Source organism: Podospora pseudocomata, chromosome 6 (assembly GCF_035222375.1).
Source record: "Podospora pseudocomata strain CBS 415.72m chromosome 6, whole genome shotgun sequence".
In the NCBI taxonomy this organism is placed as follows: domain Eukaryota; kingdom Fungi; phylum Ascomycota; class Sordariomycetes; order Sordariales; family Podosporaceae; genus Podospora; species Podospora pseudocomata.
Window position 1 is genome coordinate 1,246,551 of NC_085890.1, and position 21,223 is coordinate 1,267,773.

General features: G+C 54.0%; 9 protein-coding genes across 9 annotated transcripts; 5 read left to right on the forward strand and 4 right to left on the reverse strand.

Moving 5' to 3' along the window:
- Positions 1-622: 622 nt before the first annotated feature.
- Positions 623-1,316, forward strand: QC762_603520 (uncharacterized protein; the record flags this gene model as incomplete). Its single annotated transcript, XM_062892043.1, has 2 exons — positions 623-928; positions 993-1,316. The coding sequence occupies 2 exons, from the start codon at positions 623-625 to the stop codon at positions 1,314-1,316; spliced, it is 630 nt and encodes a 209-aa protein (XP_062740431.1).
- Positions 1,317-1,862: 546 nt separating this feature from the next.
- QC762_603515 (uncharacterized protein) lies at positions 1,863-3,628 on the forward strand (the record flags this gene model as incomplete). Its single annotated transcript, XM_062892042.1, has 2 exons — positions 1,863-2,721; positions 2,778-3,628. 2 exons carry the CDS (start codon positions 1,863-1,865, stop codon positions 3,443-3,445), a joined length of 1,527 nt encoding a protein of 508 aa, XP_062740432.1. The 3' UTR covers positions 3,446-3,628.
- Positions 3,629-3,797: 169 nt separating this feature from the next.
- QC762_603510 (uncharacterized protein) lies at positions 3,798-6,642 on the forward strand. The gene is made up of 2 exons (XM_062892041.1): positions 3,798-4,344; positions 4,416-6,642. The coding sequence occupies exons 1-2, from the start codon at positions 3,998-4,000 to the stop codon at positions 6,061-6,063; spliced, it is 1,995 nt and encodes a 664-aa protein (XP_062740433.1). The 5' UTR covers positions 3,798-3,997; the 3' UTR covers positions 6,064-6,642.
- On the reverse strand, positions 6,190-8,321 carry PEX7 (peroxisomal targeting signal 2 receptor). The gene is made up of 2 exons (XM_062892040.1): positions 7,695-8,321; positions 6,190-7,630 (listed from the first exon to the last, which is right to left on the reverse strand). Exons 1-2 carry the CDS (start codon positions 8,091-8,093, stop codon positions 6,953-6,955), a joined length of 1,077 nt encoding a protein of 358 aa, XP_062740434.1. The 5' UTR covers positions 8,094-8,321; the 3' UTR covers positions 6,190-6,952.
- Positions 8,322-8,603: 282 nt separating this feature from the next.
- On the forward strand, positions 8,604-10,226 carry QC762_603490 (uncharacterized protein; the record flags this gene model as incomplete). Its single annotated transcript, XM_062892039.1, has 4 exons — positions 8,604-9,194; positions 9,258-9,449; positions 9,603-10,033; positions 10,103-10,226. 4 exons carry the CDS (start codon positions 8,604-8,606, stop codon positions 10,224-10,226), a joined length of 1,338 nt encoding a protein of 445 aa, XP_062740435.1.
- Positions 10,227-11,002: 776 nt separating this feature from the next.
- QC762_603480 (uncharacterized protein) lies at positions 11,003-13,511 on the reverse strand. Its single transcript, XM_062892038.1, has 2 exons — positions 13,429-13,511; positions 11,003-13,363 (listed from the first exon to the last, which is right to left on the reverse strand). The coding sequence occupies exons 1-2, from the start codon at positions 13,452-13,454 to the stop codon at positions 11,191-11,193; spliced, it is 2,199 nt and encodes a 732-aa protein (XP_062740436.1). The 5' UTR covers positions 13,455-13,511; the 3' UTR covers positions 11,003-11,190.
- Positions 13,512-13,525: 14 nt separating this feature from the next.
- On the forward strand, positions 13,526-14,775 carry QC762_603470 (uncharacterized protein; the record flags this gene model as incomplete). The annotated part of the gene is made up of 5 exons (XM_062892037.1): positions 13,526-13,874; positions 14,015-14,186; positions 14,231-14,353; positions 14,429-14,641; positions 14,700-14,775. 5 exons carry the CDS (start codon positions 13,526-13,528, stop codon positions 14,773-14,775), a joined length of 933 nt encoding a protein of 310 aa, XP_062740437.1.
- An 845-nt stretch (positions 14,776-15,620) lies between these two features.
- QC762_603460 (uncharacterized protein) lies at positions 15,621-18,275 on the reverse strand (the record flags this gene model as incomplete). Its single annotated transcript, XM_062892036.1, has 4 exons — positions 15,621-17,109; positions 17,164-17,263; positions 17,321-17,887; positions 17,942-18,275. The coding sequence occupies 4 exons, from the start codon at positions 18,273-18,275 to the stop codon at positions 15,621-15,623; spliced, it is 2,490 nt and encodes an 829-aa protein (XP_062740438.1).
- Positions 18,276-18,828: 553 nt separating this feature from the next.
- Positions 18,829-20,340, reverse strand: QC762_603450 (uncharacterized protein; the record flags this gene model as incomplete). The annotated part of the gene is made up of 2 exons (XM_062892035.1): positions 19,809-20,340; positions 18,829-19,741 (listed from the first exon to the last, which is right to left on the reverse strand). Exons 1-2 carry the CDS (start codon positions 20,306-20,308, stop codon positions 18,829-18,831), a joined length of 1,413 nt encoding a protein of 470 aa, XP_062740439.1. The 5' UTR covers positions 20,309-20,340.
- Positions 20,341-21,223: the final 883 nt, after the last annotated feature.

Here is a 21,223-nt window from a genome sequence, read left to right on the forward strand (position 1 = left end):
TTTTGATAGATCGACGCCACTTGCTGGAGTTAACGTGAGGGAGTGAGTGCGAGCTGCTTGGACCGAGCGTCAGGTGGTTTCTTGGCACGGATGATGCAAGTGATTCGAGGCCGCGACGGGGAGCGAACGTGTCCGGCATCAAGCCATTTGAACATCCACGACGCACCCGACGGCCGAGACCAACCAACCACCTGTTTCGTTGATCCACTCCCCATCGTCAACCTTGGGCCTTGAACCTCATCGTTCTATCCAACATTTTTTTACTCTCCATCTTGCGCTTGACAGCACTGCCGACCGGGACTGCCGATTCGCAAACGGATTTACCTTGCGCACATCGGTCTGTTCGCTACCTGACCAGCCAGCCAGCCACCTACGACCGAGGACAGGATTGCCCGGGTGAAGAACTCCGACTCCGATCACGCGCACGCGCACGCGGCATATATCACCGTTTTTTACCCTACCTCGCCCTCGCGCATTTCTATACCAACAACGACAACAACAACCACCACCGGGGGTTCCACGAGAGAGAGAGAAAGAGAGAGAGAGAAAGAGAGAGAGAGAGAGAAAGAGAGAGTGAGAGTGAGAGAAAGAGAGAGAGAGAGATAGGGAAGGGAAGTTCAAAATGGCAGACGCAACCGAGCAGCAAGTCAACGTTCCGGGGCTGTTGTTCATTCTGGTCCTGTCTGGGATCTTGATCAAGTACTTGTTTTCTTCGGGGTCAGGGAACGGGAACGGGAATGGGGATAGGAGGAGGGCGACGGGACAGCAGGACCTGGCGGCGATGGCGAGGCAGAGGGAGGCGGCGGTGCAGAGGGTTATGCAGATGTTTCCGCATTTGAGCAGGAGGGAGGTGTTGTGGGATTTGCAGAGGACGGGGGGGAATGTGGCGTTGACTGCGGAGAGGATTTTGGGGGGACGGCTGGAGAGTGTGAGTTTACTCTTTTTGTGAAGGAGGGGTTTGGAATGATTGCTAATGTTTATCTGTGTGACAGCCCCCAGCTACGTTCCAGCCGCCGCCACCACCCGAGGGGAGCGCTGGTCCGGCTGCTTCTGGGAACGCGAATGTTAATAGCGCTGTCAAGCCGCCTGTGCCTGCACACCCGGATCTGATTACGAGGTATAACCTGGCGGAGAAGTTGAAGGGGTCCGAACCTGAGGAGGACAACACCAAGGCGGGTGGGAAAGGGAAGGCGTGGAGTTCGAACAAGGATGAGAGGCAGAGTTTGTTGCAGAAGAGGAGGGATCAGATGATTCTGGAGGCGAGGAGGAAGATGGAGGCTAAGATTGCTGCAGAAAAGGCTGCGAAGGGGTTGTAGGAATCTGTGGTGTACACTGGCTTGTTTCTCTTTGCATAGCATTACGTGCATTGCATTCGGGGTTTGTGTTTGGGGCCCCTACATAGAATGGTATATTTATTCTTCATCAGCGCGAAGGCTAGCAGGAAAGTTGTGTTGATTTTTGGTTAAATACAATTGCGGTCACGGTGGGCGAGACATAAACAACGCAGATCCAGGAACGTGTGTGAAGGGATTAGGTATGTAGTCAATTCTTTGAGGCATGAGACTTGGGCGAGATGGTTGCTTCTCTGTTTATCAAAGAGCAGGTGGGTCTGGAACAGGAGATAGACCCACCTGCCGGAGCGATTAGATAGTAGCAACACACGGCCACATTCACATGCTTTCTGCGAGCTTGCATCGACCGCCGCTGGCACCTTCGAGACCCGACACCAAACAGCCCCCCCTTTTTGTGAGGCAAAATGCGGCTTTTGGACGATGTAGCCTCGCCCGAATCACAACCCAGGTGGTTGCCGAGTCACCCTCCCATACAGGGCTGAGATCGTATGAAAAAGGAAGGGTTTCCACATGCGACACCTCCCGTACTTGGATTCCTTCCCTCAAGAATTCTTGAAATCTCGTTGTTTTTCTCGCTTGTTTTATTTTCTTGCTCTCTTCTTTTATCCTTCTCTTGACAAAGGAATCGATAGGCGTCCGACTAAAGAAGTCAGATTCTCGGGACTCGTTCGCTTTCAACGGTCACCAGCGCGGATCTCTTCGAGGACGCCCCTGGTTTATCCCTTTCTAGCCTGGGACGCCTCCGAACGAACGGACAAGATGTGGACCACTTTCAGCACCCGTGACGAGCCCGCCACGCCGCTGCCGCTGCCGGCGCGGCCCCCTACTTCCTCGTCGTCGTCTTGTTCTCCTGCTCATCCCTACCCGCCGCTTTCTCCCAACTGTGAACATCCTCAGCCAATGTATCGTGTTTACCCCCACGATAATAACCGCCACCACCAGCAGCACCATGTCGAGAGCGAGTACTGCCACGCCAGGCGAGGCGGCTCGCCTACTTCTGCGTCAACAACTGCCGCTCCTTGGGATAACCCAATGGTTGATCTGCCCTACGTTGATTACGCCCAGGTGGAGATTCAGTCACAGTCTATCAAGGTGATCCGGTCTCCGTTGTCACTGGTGAAGTCGGTCGCGTCGAGGTTGCCGACTAGCCCTTATATGCTCGCCAGAGCGGTGTCTACCTACGCTACCAGGTCGAGGAGCTCTTCCCCGCCGGCTTCGACTGAGCCGCCTGTTGCTCCGCCGTTGCCGAACCGGCCCAGGATAGAGGAGGGGTATTCTCCGGGGGTTTCGAGACAGGGGCAGACACGGAGTATGGAGGCTAGGGCTAGGGAGAGTGAGAGCGGGGTGAATTGGGATTATGGGTCGCAGGGTGAGTCAATTCTTGTATTGGGAGAAGAGAGAGTGGATTGCTGACGTGGCGGATAGGCATTGGAATGCTCTCTCTCGCCAGGCAAGGGGGCAATGCGCCTGATTTGGAGAGGATGAATTACATTAACAGTTTGGCCTATCTGATGAGAGGGTTGCCGGCAGATCTCACACCTGCGGAGGCTTCGACTATACGGCAGAGCACACCCGCCTCGGTGGTAGGCCCGCAACCAAACGACTATTCTGGCCCACACCATGACAGGTCGATGCCACCTTTACAGAGGAGTATCGTCCACCACATTGCTTTCATCGTGCTGAACTGGCTGTATGCCTTCTGGCAGGTGTTTGCACCATTTCTGGGACAGGGAATCTCTGGCCTGCTCCAGTTTGAGAGGGACAATCAGCTTATCAACAAAATGGCGATGAGCACGTTCAAGGGCGCGAAGAATGCGTATGTCTGGTTTTCTGCGGCTTACGTGGGCCAGCTCATAGCGGCGTTCATGGCGTGGGTTTTCCAGGGCGTTCACGGGGCTTTGACTGAGTTCCGGGCGCAGTCTGATGCTGTGAGGGCACAGGGAGGTGGTTTTTCGAACCAGCAGCAACCGTCGAGGTCGTCGGAGGAGTGGGAAAGACGAAGGATGTATGAACAGCAGCGGGCGCAACATCAGGGATGGCCATCACAGAATTATTCGATGGACTGTGCACAGCTTGCGAGGCAGGGGCTCTGATGTGACTTGATGGGATTTGGTAGAGTTGGGGGGGGAGGGGGGGGCGTGATGGGACAGAGGGGCAGGAAGACGGGATGGTGTGGAAAAGGTACATATACAGATACATGGGCGGGGTTTTAGACAGGAGTTCGCGGAAAGGGGGGGTATTCTACGGTTGTGCTATTTTCATGTCGATAAATAAACAACAAGATTGAACATCTACTCGTGGCTCAAAGAAAACATCTGAAGTCTTCCACAACCACTCTGTCGGAGCCGTTCGGAGAGTGGGGTCGGGGCCCGGGACTGCAGGGTCGCGGGTGGGTTCGGGCGATAAGATAAGCCATTTGGAGCTGACATGGGGGACACCAGGAAATTTTTCTAAACCGCCCGATTCTCTTTTGCTGATCCTGCTCCCCCATTCTTCCACTGTCGCAATCACCCGCTCTCTGTTATACCCCTCATTGCCTGCCTCCAGCCCGTGTCGACACTTCGCCGCGAGTTCATACCAGAGTAGAGGCTCGACACGCAGACGCCTTGCCGACGGACGCGCTGAGCGTTACCTTCCGTTTTGTCATGATGAAGACCACCATCTTGCGGCACGCCGCCGCCTGCCGTGTCGCCTTGACTGCGCGCCCCCTCCAGCTCACAGCCAGACTCTCGCCGTCGGCCTTTGCTATCGCACAAACACCCCTCAAGGCGTCGTATCGCCCCGTCAACAGCCTCCTCCGCTTCTACTCGAGCGAGTCGGCCGCTCAGCAGGAAACCGCCACCCCCGCCGGGCGCATCACCAAGTTCAGAGATCTCGAGAGCTTGGGCGTACACAATGCTCTGGTCAGGTCTATCACCGAGGGGATGAGGTATAAGGATATGACAGAGGTGCAGTCTCTGACTATCAACGCTGCTCTTGCTGGAAAGGATCTGTACGTTAGGCCTGTTGCTGAAGAATTACCCCTCCCTGAAAGATTGCTAACAAGTCTGCCTGGAAATATAGTGTTGCGCAAGCCAAGACAGGTACCGGCAAGACGCTGGCTTTCCTTGTGCCGATCCTTCAGAAGATTATTGCCGATCAGCCAGCCCTCGCTGAGGCTCGCCGCCCTGTGAAGGCCAGATCCGACGACGTTCGTGCCATCGTCATCTCCCCCACCCGTGAGCTTGCTGAGCAGATTGCGGTGGAGGCTGCCAAGATCGTCAAGGGCACCGGCATCAAGGTCCAGACTGCTGTCGGAGGAACCCAGAAGAGAATGTCGCTGCAAAAGATTCGTTACGAGGGTTGCCATTTGCTCGTCGGCACTCCTGGCCGTCTCGCTGATCTGCTCACTGACGAGTACAGCGGCGTGGCTGCTCCCAACCTCACTGCTCTGTGCTTGGATGAAGCGGATCGCATGCTGGATGTTGGATTCGACGCCGAGCTCGACACCATTCTCAAGGCGCTCCCCAACAGAAAGGATACCCCCCGCCAGACTCTTCTCTATTCAGCCACCATGCCCAAAGACGTGGTTGGCCTCGCAAGAAAGTACATTGACCCCACCAACTTCGAGTTCGCCCAGACCGTCAAGTCCAACGAGACCCCTACCCACGAGAGAGTGCCCCAGTTCATCGTTCCTTGCCGCAGCTTCGACACCATGCCTGCTACTCTTTTCGAGATGATCCGCACCTGGGTTGCCAAGAACCGTGACGAGCTCGAGGGCAACCCTCTGAAGATGATGGTGTTCTTGCCCACCACGGCTTCCGTCATCTCGTGGAGCGCTGCTTTCCGCCGCCTCCGTCGTGAATTCCCCGATATTCCCGAGGTTCGCGATATTCACTCCAAGTTGACCCAGCCCATCCGCACCAGGTGCGCCGAGGATTTCAGACGGGCCAAGTCTGCCATTCTCTTCTCCTCTGATGTTACCGCCAGAGGCATGGATTTCCCCAATGTCACCCACGTCGTCCAGGTCCACACTCCCAACGACCGCGATTCATACATTCACCGCATCGGTCGTACGGGCCGTGCTGGCAAGGAGGGGGAGGCTTGGCTTCTGGTTTCTGATTCCGAGGTCAGCACTGCCCGCAGCAGATTGCCCGGTCTTCCCATCAAGCGGTCCACCGACTTTGCCATTGCCTCGACTGATCTCTACGGTGCCGAGCCCGAGTCGTTCCCCGATTCTGTCAAGAGGGTTCGCGAAGCGTTTTCCAAGCTTCCCTATGAGACCATCTCAGAGTATTACAAGTCTTTCTTGGGCGGCGCTCTCCAAGGTGTGCACAAGCAGGCTGTTGTTGACGAGTTGAACACCTTCAGCAAGAATATCTTTGGCTTGGATCAGCCCCCTGGAGTTTCGCCATCGCTGATGAGGAACATGGGCCGGATTACCGGCCTTAGAGTCGCCGAGAGGGAGGAGAACAGGTTCCAACGCAGCGGGACGGGCGGTGGCTTCGGTGGCCGTGGTGGTGGCCGTGATGGTGGCTTCGGTGGCCGTGGTGGTGGTGGTGGTCGTGATGGTGGCTTTGGTGGACGTGGTGGTGGCTTTGGTGGACGTGGTGGCGGTGGGAGAGGCGGTGACAGGGGGGAGAGGAAGCCGAGAGATAACTGGGAAGCTATGGAGATGGCTGGACAGAGGGATAAGCAGCAGTCCAGAGGTGGTGGCCGTGCCACTTTCTAAATGGTGAGCCATCATTACGGATGGGCGGTTTGGGATGACGCCAAAGCAGGAGGCGTGGATTTTTGTTCAAATCACATTCCCAGGGGCGGCTAATCATTTTGTGTTGAGTTGGGAGGGGTTCTTCCTGTGTGAATGAGAATGGGTTAGGGGAAAGATGGGTACGAAACAAAAACAGGGGGACCTGGAACGAAGGGTGCCCCTTCATTGGATTTGACATCACAGCATTGTCCCGGAGTTTATTTTTTGCTTTTTTTCGGGTCAAAAGAATTCAAGAGAGGAGAGGGCATTGTCTCTTCTTTTGTTGTCACTTCGATTCTCAGTCTTGAGGCATGGATGGGAAAATAGGAGAGACAATGGCTGGCAATTTATTTCGGGCACAAGGCAGGCAGGCGGGCGGGGTGGCAAAGCGGCGCATATCACATCACAGGGGAATCTCTCTTCTCTACTTTTGTTTTCTTTTGCTCATCTTTGGCTTTTGACATCTTGGGGATCTTAAGTCTTTTGGGGTTCCTGGTTTCGTGTAAATTATGGAGAACGGTGTATGTCTTGTTTATACCAAAAATTGTACGATTACGAGGTTGAATCTTGCCTGTTTTGTTGTCCATGATGTGTGGATGAAATTCTGTCCCGAGTTTTGATGTTGTATGACGCCCATCTTGGCCGAGAATCTTGGGAATATGCGGTTCGCTCTATTCGTTCTTGAAAACGTCCTGTCTATTTGGTTTTCTCCAATCCTGTACGATGTTCTGCCTTGTGATCTTCTCATCCTCTCGCTTAATTCATGTCCAATTCCTCCAATGCTTGGGGGGGTATCATATCCTGCTTTTTGTTTTTTTGTTTTCCCTTTCACTTTTCCTTCCTTCAACACCTCTCCCTCTTCCCTTTCACATCATCTCCTCAAAAGCGTATGCGCATCCCAAACCAAAACCCTCTCATCCCACCCAACACTAGCCACCCAACCCCCCGTCCCAAAAAGACACCAGTCCACCCCCGTGCAAAACTCGGTGTGCCTATTCATCAACCCCAACTCCTGCCCCACCCTAATGACGTTCTCCTCCTGCGGAAACGGCATCGCGCTCCCATCACTCCAAACCCTCACCGTCATGTCGTACCCCGCGCTGGCAAGCACATCCCGCGCATGCGGCGACCACTGGAGCTTCCTAACGGCAAACTCATGACCCAGCAACACCGCCGTCGGGCCGCCGGTCGGGTTGCGAATGTCAAACGTCCGGATGGTGCGGTCCACCCCGCCGGTGGCGATGACAGTGTCCGAGTATTTGTTCCAATCGTGCGTGAGGGCTTCGTTCGGGATGGCACCCGCGTAGGTGGTGCCGTTGGAGAGGCGGGGGAGGATGGTGGACTGGGGTATGGAAGGGGGGGAGTGGATCGGAATCTGGGCGACGAGGTGGTATTTTGCGTTGACAGGAGTGCGGAGGTCGAACAGGCGGAGGTGGGAATCGGAGCTGACGCAGGAGATGAGGGAGGGGTTGTGGGGGCTGAAGGAGGCCGAGTAGGTGCAGTTGCCTACGGGGAGGGTTTTGAGGCTTGCTGGGCGGGTTGGGGACCACTAGTAGTGAGACAAAGGTTAGTGGTTGATGGGATTGAAAGGGGAAGGGGAAGGGGGAACGAACGATTTTGACGGTACCATCCCATGATGAGGAGAGGAAGGTGTCTTTTGTGAGGGGGTTCCAACAGACGGAAAAGGTCTCTCGCTTGTGCTCGTGGAAGTTCATGACGGGAAATTCGGGCACGTTGAGGTCGAAGAGCTTGATGGAGCCATCGCCGCATGCTACCGCGCATTGGTTTTCGTTGATTTCTGACCAGGCGAGGTCATACTGGGCGTCGTTTGTGTCGTAGGTTTTTTCGATGGCGATGCCCTGGGGGCCGAGACCCAAGATGAAGAGGCGGCCGTTGCCGACAATGCCGTAGTTGGAGGAGGAGGCGACCGCGAGGCGGGAGTCGTAGTAGGGGGAGTATTTGACCGAGTAAGGGTTGAAGCCCGGTGTTCGGGCTTCGAGGAGGGAGGCCATTGTGAGGGGTTGGGGCACAAGAGGGGCAATGCGCAGCAAGAGAGGCAAGCAAAGATTGGGCAAGAAAGATTAGGGGTGAAAAAGGGGTAGGTGTATGAGCAAAGCGCAATGTTTACTTCCAATTTCCAATTGTGTCGTTTGCGACAAGTTCAATGTCTCGATGAGGTTGGAGGAGGTGGGCTGCCATGTGCTGCTAAGCCGTCCGTGAAATGGTGGGGCAGATGGGCCTCGGCTTACGGTAGCTACCCCGGAACCGACTCCCCGGGGGATTCTTTAACAGCCTCACTGATCCCTGGTTTCCCGCTGTAAGCGGTCCCGTGACAGCGCTCCCCCTGGGCGTTTGGTGCCCCACCGGTGACACGTCCATGTTTAATCTACGCGTTACAACACCTCTTGGTTCAACGACATCATTTTGGGTTTTGGAGGGCATGCGCTTGGATATCCCGGTGGTCCTTTGATTTACTCAAAAGTTTGCAGGCTTGGGAGACCAAGGAGCTCTCGACTGAAGCCATGGATGCCTTTGTGACCAGGCGGCCACAGAAACGCAAAACAAGCGACGACTTTGCCGTGGAATCGCATGAAGAATCGACAGACATCAAACTGGCGATTCTAGCTTCCCTTCATCCTGATATCGAACAAGAAATGCTTCTTGATATTCTTTTAGCGCACGACGGCGATGTCCAGGCCACATCCAACACCCTCAAATCACCATCTACCCCTCGATCTGTCAAAAAGACTGCCAACAACAGAATAGCAGGACAAACATCCCTACGAGCCTTCGCTATCGACCCATCATCCGGCGAGCCATCCCCAAAGAAACCCAAAATTCTCTCCAAAAAAGGCCAAACACTACACCTCTACGACCCGCAAGACATAAGCGAGCACACCCCCTGCACCATAATCCACAACTTCCTCCCCGCCCACGAAGCCAACGAGCTTCTATCCGAACTCCTCGAAGAGTCCAAAACATTCCAAAAGGCATCCTTCAAACTATTTGACAACATCGTCTCCAGCCCCCACACCTCGGGGTTTTACGTTGGCAGTCAGAAGGAACTGCAAGAGCAGAAGGATGACTACCACTATAACGGTGGCAGGATCAGCGTAGGTTTCTGCTCTCATTTCCCCGGCTCCGCTGCTTTCATAGATTCTTACAGGATTGTACAGGATGTCCGCACCCTGACACCAAAACTAGAAGCTGTACGGGGGCGAGTGCAAGAGACAGTCAATTCGGCAATTGAAGAGCACATTCGCACTCATCACGGTGGTCAGAAGCCAAGACATCAGCCTTCCGAGCCTTGGTGTGCGAATGCAGCTTTTGTGAATTGTTACAATGGGCCGCAGGAGAGCGTTGGTTGGGCACGTCTGTTTTCGTTCCATTTCTCTCCACATCTTATGTCCACACCACAACCCCTGAGCGTTTCCCTGCCAACCACACCCCCTTATTCTCACTACTGTCCCCTTCACCAACAACCCTCCATTTTATTTTAGACATATGCTAATGGTTAACAGCACACCGACCAACTAACCTACCTCGGCCCCCGCCCCACAATTGCATCCCTTTCCCTAGGCGTAACCCGCGAGTTCCGCCTCCGTCGTATATCTTCTTTTCTGCCCTCTTCCACATCTGACAATCCTGATCCAAACCTCCAAGGCCAAGTCTCGCTCCCCCTCCCCCACAACTCCTTGTTGATCATGCACTCCACCACCCAAGAGGAATGGAAACACTCTGTGTCACCTTCCCCAACCCTAACCCCGCACCCTGTGTCGGGCAATATCAGGATCAACATCACCTACCGCCACTATCGCTCTGCTTTTCACCCGAAATATACACCAAAGTGTCACTGCGGTGTGCCAGGGGTGTTGAGGGTGGTGACGAACGACACCAAGCAAGCAAACGGTGAGAGGGAGAGGAAGGAGAATCGGGGGAGGTATTTCTACATGTAAGCCCGCCTTTCCCCCTAACGTTCTTTGGCCTCCCCAAGGTGATGTGCTGATAAAAGTGATCTAAGGTGCCACGCGGGTAACGTACCCGACCCTACCAAAAAGAAGTGCGGGTGGTTTTTGTGGGGCGATTTCGACCAAGATGGAAATCCGAGGGGTCTAAATATGGCCAATCAGAGCAAGCCGGGGTGATGTCCGCCAGGGACCTCGGATCACCAACTGCCAATATTTCATGTGTGGGAGGATCTTGACAATCGACGAATGAAAAAATGAGAGGGAGAGATGCCCGGTTTCTTGTGTGACGGATTCGATATTCGGTTTTGTAGAAGAACAAAACTGCGCCAATCGGAGATGGGGCCGGTCGGGGTGAGGTCCGTATGCTACAAGTCTTGTGGACTCTCCCCTCATGCCCAGATTTGAATTGTAGGGATGAACAATCAACACATGAGAAAAAGCCACGACCGGTGTGATGGGGGGATTCAATTTCTGAAAAGGTTGTCCAATAAAAACAGGTCGGGTTAATGTCCGGGTGTTGATCTCTCCCAAAGCACCCGGTATGAAAAGCTCGTTTTACCATTTCTTGCCCACCACGAGCGGCCGGTGTGACATCATAACTTTTCATTTTCCAACGGCGCATGCTCCGTAAACTGATGAAGTTCCCATTGCGGATACCCGAATCGCCAATCAAATGACGCCGGTGAGAGGCCGTAGTGTAGACTTCATATTCCGACGGCGTAACTCCGTACATTGATATGTCAATACTCGCGAATCAGAAGCAGCCGGGGTGACACCCGTAGAGTTCCTATTCTATGGTCTGTAAAAGTGGTACAAAAGGCCTGATTTATGAATGCTCACCGATTACAGCAGCCCGGGGAAAATCCGTATTCCCCTGTCTTCTTTTCTCGTATTAGAACAACCATGGCTACCCACTTTGATGGAGCAGATACCTAGCCAAAATAGCAAATTACGCGAGAAATGAGGAATGGTCTGTACAAGCACACGAGTCAATGTGCTTATTATACATGTAATTTCGCATGTACATACTGTAAACACAAACAATTATTCCTTGTAGCTAATGCGCCCTCGACATGGTTTAGATTTCGGCAACAGCCCATTTCGCCTGCCTCCTAAAGTCATGGAGAACACTCTGTGAACATCAAATGACAAGCACATCCTCCATATCCGATTCTCTAATTTCGGCCGGAAACAAAGGTCTTGTATCCCCTCTCGCCTGCCAAAAGCGCCCGATCCGCACAGCTTCGCCCGAAGCATTCTGCCTGATCACCAATCCAAGATCAAGCACTTGGTCCGGATTTTCATCCGCGTTCCTCGCCAGAAGTAAGCAGCAAAGCCCTTCTTGTTGCCCCGTGATGATGCCTAGAGGACGCTTCGAATCCTCCACCGTATCCGCCGCCCAAGAGGCAACTGCATGATCCCCCCCTCTATCCCTATCAACTAAACCACCCCCAGAGCCATCTCGACGGCGCATAACCCGCTTCACAGCCCCCCGTAAACGCACATACCCCCTCCCTTTCTCATCCATCCCCGTCTCGACAACTTTTCCAATCCACTCAGGAAGAAGATCCTCCCCGCTAGGTCCAACGCGAGGCATCAAAGCCATCTCCTCAAAAACCCTCCCTTCCAAGCCCGCCCATGACCACGTCGGCGCCAAATACTCCCTTGTGTGCGGCCGATCACTGGGTGCATCAGTGAACCACAAAAGTTCATCAAGCAGCTTGTCCTCCCACATCCCCCAGAGGTTTTTCCATGATGTCAGCCTCTCGATCCGCTGAATAAGACTCGACACGGCAACAAGGCGGTCGTCAAAATACGTTAGTTGACAACCAGTATAGGCCGCCCGGACAGCGCGCCACGCTGAAAACAGCGCAGTGGATGAGTCTCCCCCAGAGGAGGAGGAGGAAGAGGCTCGAATGCATTCCCTCAAGAAATCCGCCTTTGGAGAAAACCGACCAACCTCCCCCCAGGGCTTGCTCTCCGTCGCCAAGCACTCGACACACTCCCAAGCCAAACCCCAGGTGCCGTAGTACACCGTCCTGGGTCCCAAAATCCGCTCCTGCAGAACCCACGCGCGCGTGTGCAGCGGTAAAGGGGAGCGATCAATCTGCAAAAACGTGTCAAGACGCTGGTGGCAATCAACGTGAAGCCCGTGAGGGAGATGGCAGATTCGAAAAGCGAGCGGGTTCCGCGGCGTGTTCTCTTTGCCGTCGGGGCTCTTTTCTGCAAAGCACCCCTGGACGGAGGAGAGGGCCGTCAAGGCGGAGATGGTGCAGACGGAATTCGCGTATATGTCACCCATGATCTTGGATTCGTCGCGCCAGTCGGCTTTGGAGTCTTGGATGATGCAGAGGGAGTCGATCCAGATGTGTGTGTGGCCTAGCTGGCGCGTGACTCTTGCTGCCTCGCGGAAGGTTGGAGGAAGTTGGTTGAATGGGATCTGGTGTTGGAAGTCGGCGAGGTTGTCCAGGAGGAGTCGGAGGATTTTGGCCGCTCCCCAGCAGTGAGAAAGGGTGAGGTAGGGCGGTTTTGATTTGCTGAAGTTTTCTGTGAGGACGAGTCGTAGATTTAGGTTCTCATCTCCGGTGACTTGGATGAGCCGTGTCGGGTAGCCGTGGTTAGAGGTGCCGAGATTTGCCGCAAGGGCACAATCTTTATGACTTGTGACGCATTGCCTAAGCCATTCTCTTGCCAGAGCGGCCGAGACATCGTGGGAGAGAGACTTGGACAATCGTGCATTTCTGTAAATGCTGGGGTCTGGAAACATAAAAGGCGAAGCGGGCTCGGGCGGATTGTCAAGCCGTCCTTCCAAATTCCTAAAGACAGAAAGCTCCCCCATTATCTTTTCTCGAGTTTCCCCCGGATTGAGAATCCCGACTTTCAACCAGGCCCCTCCTGATCGTGAGACGAAGAGGCTGACCTGTACACTTCCAGAACCAATGTCGCTGCCTCTCAACACCCCAAAAAGCAGAGAACAGAGATGGCACCCTGATAGCGACGAAAGCTTGAGCTCAGAGAGGGAGGCATATGACCGAAAATTCTCGGTGCCCTTTTTCAGCGTCGGCAGGAGATCTGAGTTGGAAGCTGCGCTGTGGCAGGCTGTACACAAGACATGTTCTTCTGCCAGATCCGGAGATTGAGTAGCAGACATAGCATCCTGATGAGATTCCAAGCTCGAGGACGCAGGCGATTGACGAGAAACCGTCAAGCTATTGTGAACCGAGTTGGCTATCAGAGGGTTTGTCTTGCCGGAATCCTGCACCGGACCCAGCTCCGTCGTTACTGGTGGTTGAGAGCGAAAGCATGGGAAGCACCTGGGACAGGAAAGGGAGCTAGCTTAGCGGTCGACGGGCAGGTTCAAGGTGTAGGGAGAACGAACCCAAAACAACTCAAAAGTCTTGCCATATCAGGGGCATGATGCCATCACTACCTCCCATACACACGGAGATAAGATTTTTAGAGGTGGTTGAGCAGAAATGTTTCGGTTGGGTAACTGGTTGGGTACCCATCATAGCCTGGCGCGCTCCACTTTGCTATCCAACGCCTTGAAACCTACCTGGCAACAAACTGTCATCACAGTTCACCTTCCCAATATAATGACCGACAATGCCATCAATCTCCGCCACGAGTGCAAAAACGCTGATTTTGTTAAAATCTTGAATAGTGACGCGTTGCGACCGTTGATTCACAGAGGGCGAACCCCTGAATGCACACTCTGCACCTTTTTACAACAGACCGTGGTGCTTTCTGGCATCAAGCGTCATGGAACGTCGCTTGAGCTCGAAATCAGGCGGAACCACGAAGAGATCGCGGGAGAGCTCTCGGGGGAGCTCTGGTCCCTTGATCTGGTGCTTCATTCGTCCTGCATCATCTCACGATGTCCAATCACTGCCATTCGCCCGCCCCCCCAAGGACGATAAATATCACAGCGGAGACTCCCCGTCTCGCATGATGTATCCCCGCACCATCGAATCAGACAGGATCGACTACGACATCTTTGCGTGGATGGATATCCGACTGCGAACAGCAGCATTCACTCCAGGGTTCAAAATGCCGCGCGGCCGCCCCCTTTCATCTCGACAGCTCCCGCGTGGTTGACTGCGCAGGTGCGGAGCCAACCCTCATTGCGTACCCCCTGTGGGCCAAAGAGAGCAGGAATATGCAGTGCTGAGGTATGTCTGGGGAGCAGGAACCCCCTGGGCAACTCGCGGCTGGACCTACCCAGAAGGTGTCCTGTCCAAGCGCCGGCTCGTGTTTACCAAACATCAACTCATCTTTCAGTGCCAGAAAACGCAGTTTCTGGAGGTTCTCTACCCCTCGTCGAGGGATCTCCCCATGCCTTTTTTGAAAGACGTGTTTCCCTTCGCCTGGAGGGACAGGAGCCCACTTGAAGTGTTGGGAGACCATATCGAGCAATATGTCGCCCGGAATTTCACGGCATCGACCGACGGCCTAGACGCTCTCAGGGGTGTTCTACAGCGATACAAGGCAGACGAGGACCCCCCCCCTACTAGGTCTTTGTGGGGCGCCCGTCTCTCCTCGACGAATGGCACCATCCCGTTAGCATGGCCATGCCCGACAACTTCACGCTTGTCGTGGCTTTGCCGTGGACAATCGCGGAAGAGCACGGGGTTACACGCCGTCCTGGAGGCTTCCCGAGTTGGACTTGGCTTGGGTGGAAGACGGGGAAGAGGACGAGCTTGTATCTCTTATCGGTTCGACTTGATTCGGCCGCGTCATGTTGCCCAACTGCCACTTGATCAAAAGCGGTTGTCAGATTTCAGAAGGACAACAGTAGTAGTAGTGCCCGGGTTTGGTATTCAGCGGTTGGGAAACGAAAAAGAGATATTGTCTCAGATCAGAACATGAAAAAATCTCGAGACTGGAGATTCCGGGTTGGCGGCTCGACATCACGGTCCGGGTCAAGTATGGAGACAGGTTGAGTATTGTTTCGTCCCACGGTTTTTTGAGGGGTTATTTTTTTCACTCAGCACGGGCATTGGATGTCATGGAGCCTCACACCTTTTCAATGAGGATGGCATCGGTACCTTCACTTGTCTTCTCCTTTACCCGACAAGAAGTGATGATAACGAGTGGGAGTTCTACCTCTTGCTCCTCAAGCCACTACCGGAAGCTGATCATTTTAAACGTTCGGATCGTATCTGGGCCGAGTCGTGGGAGGAGTTCCTTCAAATTGACGAGGAAACGGCAGAAATCGGGAAGCTGCCCTTGAAACGGGACAAGATCATGTCGATGTGAGAATTTTGCAACTTACACCAGGTCTGTCGCGCAGTGTTATAAGTAAAGGCAGTCTGAGACCATGATTGGACAATTAGATATAGAGTTGAGATACAGAGTTTGGGCAGACATCGAGGCTGAAAAGATAATAGCAATGGGCAAAAATCTATAGAAATGCCGCTCCCAAAAAGGCATGTCTCGCATATCATCTACCCACTACCTCTCACGGGGTGGTTTCGATCAAACCATAGAAGGCACAAACACAACCCTCGTATTCATATCAGAACTAACATATTCCTCAACTTCTAACACAAACCCCACTCACTCACTCACTCACTGCCACCACCCCGACCAACCCCCCCACCCCCGTTCCTTATCCTTCTCCTTCTCCTTCTCCTTCTCCTTCTTACTCACCCTCCTCCCCATCCCGCCATTCCCACCACCGCTCTCAATACCCCTCACAATACTCCCAAAAATCTTCTCCCCTCCCAGTCCTCCAGAAGTAGACGGCCTCCCCCCGCTCCCTCTACTCTCCCTACTATCCCTATTATCCCTACTATCCCTACTATCCCTACTATCCCTACTATCCCTACTATCCCTCCCCCTATCCCCCCTCCCCTCCTTCCCACTAGACCCATCACCCCCCAATGACCTCCTCCTTCCCAACAAAGACTGATAAGACTGATACGACGGCCTCTCCCTCTCCTCACTGTTACCACCCGAACTTGTACTTCCCACACTATCCCTCGGTACTTCCCCCACCTCCTGAATCGACATCGGCATGATCTGCGGCGACGTAACACCACCACCACCACCACCACTCATCTTCAAACTACTCGGCAACCCCCTCACTTTACTCGACCGATACGTAGTCCGATTAGTACTTCTAGTAGCAGGCGTAGCCATTGATATCGAAGACGGGGTTTCCTGAGTTACTACCCCATCATCATTCCCACCAGTATCACTACCGCCCGAAGTCCGGGGCGACTCAGGCCAAGACCCTATCTTGATCATCTGTGCAATATCCTTGGTGTCACTCCTCAAATGTCTCTGTTGCGGCTGTTGCACTTCCTGTTGTGCCTGAGATTGGTCAACAGGCACCTGCCTCAAACTCGTCTGCCGTTTTGGTATAGTAGGTGGTACAGGAGGCGCCATTCTTGTCGGCGGAGTAGAACCCAAGGCAGGAATGTCCTGCTGCTGTCGAGGGCGCACCATCTCCTCGCTATGCGAATCCTCCCTCGTATTATCATCGCTAAATCGACCACGGTCATAATCCTCCTCTCCACTCTCCTCAGGACTAACCAGAATTGGCGTTAACCTCCCTCCGGTCAAAATACCCAAGGGGCCCAGTAGCGGCGGCGAAATAGCTCCCTTTCTTGCCGTCAACGGTTTTGAGCTGATAATCCTTTGCATCACCTCGTTTGCGCTCTGCACTCCCCAGTGCGAAGCAATAATCTTAAATATCGGATTCGGCTGCGGAGCCCGGGGTCGTGGAGACCATGGCGAAGATGAGTTGTGACGTTTGATTACTGCCACGGCAGTAGTTTGAATTGATGTCTGGACGTTAGCGATGCCGTCACTGGAGCCGTTTTTCATGGTCATATTTCGCGTTTGTTGTTGCTGCTGAGGAAATCCAGAGTGTCGATATGTTACACGGACCCGGAGATACTCTGTCATGGTGCTACCAAGGTGGTGCTCGAGGTCTTCTATGAGATCGTCAGAGCTTTGATGAGCCTTACGGCGAAGACGATGTGCATTCGCCGATGGTAGCAGGCGAACATGAGCTACAACGAGCAAGCGTGATCCAGGGTACAGTGTGCTTCTGTCGGCCAAGTTAGCAGCTCAAAACCCCAAAAAGGAACCCTCCAATCCTCACATTGCGCAAGCCTTATCATCCACAACCTCAATAATCGAACTCCTACTCGTCGGCAGTATCTCCAACGAAACATCATACAAACACCCATACCGAAACAAATCTTGATCTCAAAGTTAGCCACCCGCCCCCTAAAATCTCTCCATTCTGTCCAACTCACCCGCCGGCGAAGGCTCATGCCCATGCTCTCCAACCAACCCACAACCCCCCAACTGATCCGGCACATTTGCCCTCGAAATCTGCGTCGAAAGCTGCACCGCCGCCCATAAACTCACCGCCCCCTCATCCAAAGCCTTGTGCTCCGGTGTCACCACAATCCTCGGAACCAAGACCAACGGATCCGGTGCCGCCCCTACCTCATCGGGCGAATTCCTCGCGCTATCCGGCTCGGGCGGCATCGGAGACCTCGGCGGCTCAACAATGCTATCCATGCCATTCATCCCATCCGCCGTTCTCGCCAACTGAAACAGACTCCTCGCGTTGCGCAAACGGTGCCCGTCAGACGCCGTCGGCACGACAGGTGTTGTGTCTCGCCAACCATGCTCTTGATCCTGATCCGCACTCCCATCCAAGACCTGTCCCCGTCTTCGAAAGCTCCTGCTACTCGCCAAGTGGAAACCCCGGGTTAACGGAGGGGATCGTGCCCGGGGGTGTCGTCCGGCATTGCAAGAGGTGGATCGCCGCTGTGTTGACTTGGGCGGTATAGTTGGCGCGATGTTTCCTACATCTGATAAGTGTAAGTGTGATACCCTCTCACCACAACCAAGTGGCAAAGACCCACCATTTGGCCTCAAAGCACTCCTGAACTGGCAAGAACCATCAGGCGTAGGAGGATTCGTCGATTGCGCGCTGGGATTGCCCCTTCGTTTGGCAATCGTCAACGGGACATCAGCCTCAGGAAGCTCAGGTAGGCTCTCGAAGCTCGCATCGGTTGCATCACTCTGCGTGCTCGATCTCCGCGAGTGACCATACGTTCGACTCCCGCTATACTCGGACGATTGCTTGCGTATATGTAACGGCTCAGGTACTTGACCCCAACCAAGATCGCGCGCCGGTGGTAGGCAATGCAGTTCTCTATCAGCCATGGTGGATGGTTGACCACAGACAGCAACCATTACCGCCTTATCGCTTTTCCTGAAACGTCTGTATAGTCGATCGACGGTTTGTCGAGTCAGGTCCGTACAGCTCTCGGGATGCGCGTAACAAACAATGCTGGTTGATCTCTTGCGAAACAACCAGGAAGAACCACGTATTCAAAACGCCTTGGCCACGGGTTTGACAAGTCTGAAACAGTCGGGAGAAGAAGAAAAAGATGGGGTGTTGAAGTATTATGAGCAGTTTATCTACCATTAAACATGCCGGCAAAGCAATGTCGGTACCATGTTAAAGTGTCGTTATTTTTTCCAAAAGTTGAACCAAGAAACAGAATGGGCAGCAAGAAAAGACAGGCAACCTGGACCCTCCCCGTTTCAGCAATTAGGTCACCCCCCTTCCCCAAGAGCAGCAAGCGCAACCCATCCCATCAGATGAATTCCCGGCCCGTCACTCTCTGGCAGTTGATAGCGCTCAAAGTCGGCATCATGCAAACCAAGCAGGAACTTCCCTGACAAGGGCAAGGCACGGTCCGCCCCCACCCACCGTTCCAACCTTCGGGCCCCTCACCCGGCGTTAAACCACGGCGCCAAGCGTTCTCAGGAGATTCTGCTTGACCCCCTCAACCTCAGCCTCGTCCATCGGCAAGAAATTGATTACCTCATCCGGCCCCCCAGCTCCCCCAAACAGCACACTCTCCGACAAACTCGCCGCAATCCCCCTCTTCACCCTCCTCTCCCAAACCCCTTCCCAATTCCACTCCTCCGGTCTCCTGCTGCTCGTGGGCGTAGCCGGCACAGTCAAACTCCCAGAACTAGTCCTAGCATCAACCACGCTCCCCCTCCCATCATCACTCACCACCGTCTCCGCCTTTTCCACTACCTCCCCTTCCCCCTCCCCCTCCTTCCTCTCCTTCTCCCTCTGCTCCCTCTCCCTTTCCCTTTCCACCTTCTCCTTCTGCATCCGTCTATGCGTCCTCCAAGCATGCCAAGCCCCCGGATTCCCCGCCGCCTCAAGCGGCACCCCATCCAACACCTTCTCATCATCAAACGTACTCCTAATATACCTCAACACCTCCCAGGTGCTAACCTTTCTCTCCCCCCGTCCCCGTTTCCCCTTCCCACCCACAACAAATGCACCCCCCATCCCATCTCCCTCCTCCCGCTCGGCAAACCACTCCGGAAACCCATGCGACAGTCCAAAACCCCCAGGAGGCAGCCTCACACCCCCCTTCTTCCCACTCTCCTCACCGACGTACGTCGTCAGCGGGCTGATCAACGGGTGGAAAATGTCCGTCGAGAACGTCACCAGCGGTGCAGAGTCAGGGTAATCATCCGGGAAAGAGATCTGAAACCGCAAGATAGCCGTGGCGTAAGGCCCTTTCCTGACAAAAAGAACGCCCGACCAGAGGGTGGGGTAGTCGGGGCTGTGGGGGGATGGGGGCAGGGAGACGATTATCCCCGGGGGTGGGCAGTGTTTGAGGGCGGTGCTATGTATCGTCGTCAGCTTCTGATGGTGTAAGGGAGAAAAATATGACAGCAGGGAACAGCACATACAATTCAGCAATGAGGTTCGCCCTCTTGATCGCCGGCAGGGAGGTGAGACGTTTCCTGGTGGATTCGACCGTGTGCTCCGACCCAACCACAATCCTGGGCGAAGGGGCGATGCTGATGATGCCCGCACCGCTGCTGAGGTTGGTGCTGGAGTTGGCGGGGGAGAAGAAGGATGATGAGGATGACCTAGGGGAAGCCATTTTGCGTACTGTAGGATGTACCGAGATGTCGTGGAGCAAAAATCTGTGATGGCCGATTATTATGCCAACTCTCTGCCGCGGTGATAGATCAATCTGAGTTTGTTGAGTGAGCGAGAGTGAGTTGTGAGTGTGAACCTGAGTCAAAGTCGGTGAGACCGCCTCCCCTGCAAACCAAAGGAAACGAGCGACGACGATGAGCAGCCTTGCTATCTCAGGAGGGCCAGTTCCTAAGATGAGAGAGAGTGAAATAGGAAAAAGACGGTATATTTTAGGAGAAGTTCGACGATGAGAATCAACACCCATCCAAGCGATGACATGTCGTCGTCCACAACCCATCAAGGTTCAAGGGTCCATCCAGTTCATGCCAAATCCCTTGGCGCCAAGCATCCAAACACCACGCTCCCACCCCCCATAATTCAGGGTTAGGGTCTCTTAAAATTTCCCCGAAATACTCCGCATTCCCTGCCAAAATGAATGATCATGAAATATGGCATCCATCCAAAATCAGAAACCACCTCACCGCCCAGCCCACCACCCAGCCCACCACCAACAACCCAGCCCAGCCCTACCATACCGAAACCTCTCAATCAAGCCTAGCCAAGCTGACATGCCAAGCCCTCAAGGACCCCGAATAATGGCCTGAGTTTCAGTTGTAGATCGTCTGAGCGTATCTTTGACTGGTCCCAGAGAAGAAGCCATCACATCCATTCAAGCAGCGTTCGTCAGCAGCAAGCCCCAACCAAGCCCTTGGGACCGGACCTACTGAAAGATGTCAAAAGAGGCAAAACGTGGTAAAAAGTACATTGCATAATCACTAATTCCAAACCCAAGGCAGCATTGGCCTCTATGAAAACTGTTTCTGCTCAGCAACAAAAAAGTACATAATGAAAAATCCCAACCAACCATACTGACCAAAGTCCCCTCCCCCTCCCCCCACCCCTTCCAAATGGGAAAAAAATAATCAATGATTTGCTGTCTTCATCCTAACGCTTTTTATTGGGTAGAAAAACGAACCCTATCGCCCCCCTCCCCAACGGCAGCCCTTCTCCGAGTCTGCCCTATGAATTTCCTCCTCCCACCCCCATCCTCATCCTTTTCGGGCCACCCGCAGGACCGATCAAGACTTGGATCCCCCAGAAAGGTTGACCGGTGTGCTCTCCCCTCTCACTTCATCAAACCTTAACCCCCCAGTAGCCGTCCGTTTCCCCGAAGACCCAA

What these genes read in the sequence shown, in the direction of transcription:
- QC762_603510 (XM_062892041.1), top strand. Translation starts at nt 3,998, where the DNA reads ATGATGAAGACCACCATCTTGCGGCACGCCGCCGCCTGCCGTGTCGCC. An exon ending in GCTCTTGCTGGAAAGGATCT is followed by an intron (nt 4,345 to 4,415) that starts GTACGTTAGGCC and finishes CTGGAAATATAG; the next exon opens with TGTTGCGCAAGCCAAGACAG.
- PEX7 (XM_062892040.1), bottom strand. Translation starts at nt 8,093, where the DNA reads ATGGCCTCCCTCCTCGAAGCCCGAACACCGGGCTTCAACCCTTACTCG. An exon ending in GGGATGGTACCGTCAAAATC is followed by an intron (nt 7,631 to 7,694) that starts GTTCGTTCCCCC and finishes TCTCACTACTAG; the next exon opens with TGGTCCCCAACCCGCCCAGC.
- QC762_603480 (XM_062892038.1), bottom strand. Translation starts at nt 13,454, where the DNA reads ATGGCAAGACTTTTGAGTTGTTTTGG. An exon ending in AGACTTTTGAGTTGTTTTGG is followed by an intron (nt 13,364 to 13,428) that starts GTTCGTTCTCCC and finishes TTCCTGTCCCAG; the next exon opens with GTGCTTCCCATGCTTTCGCT.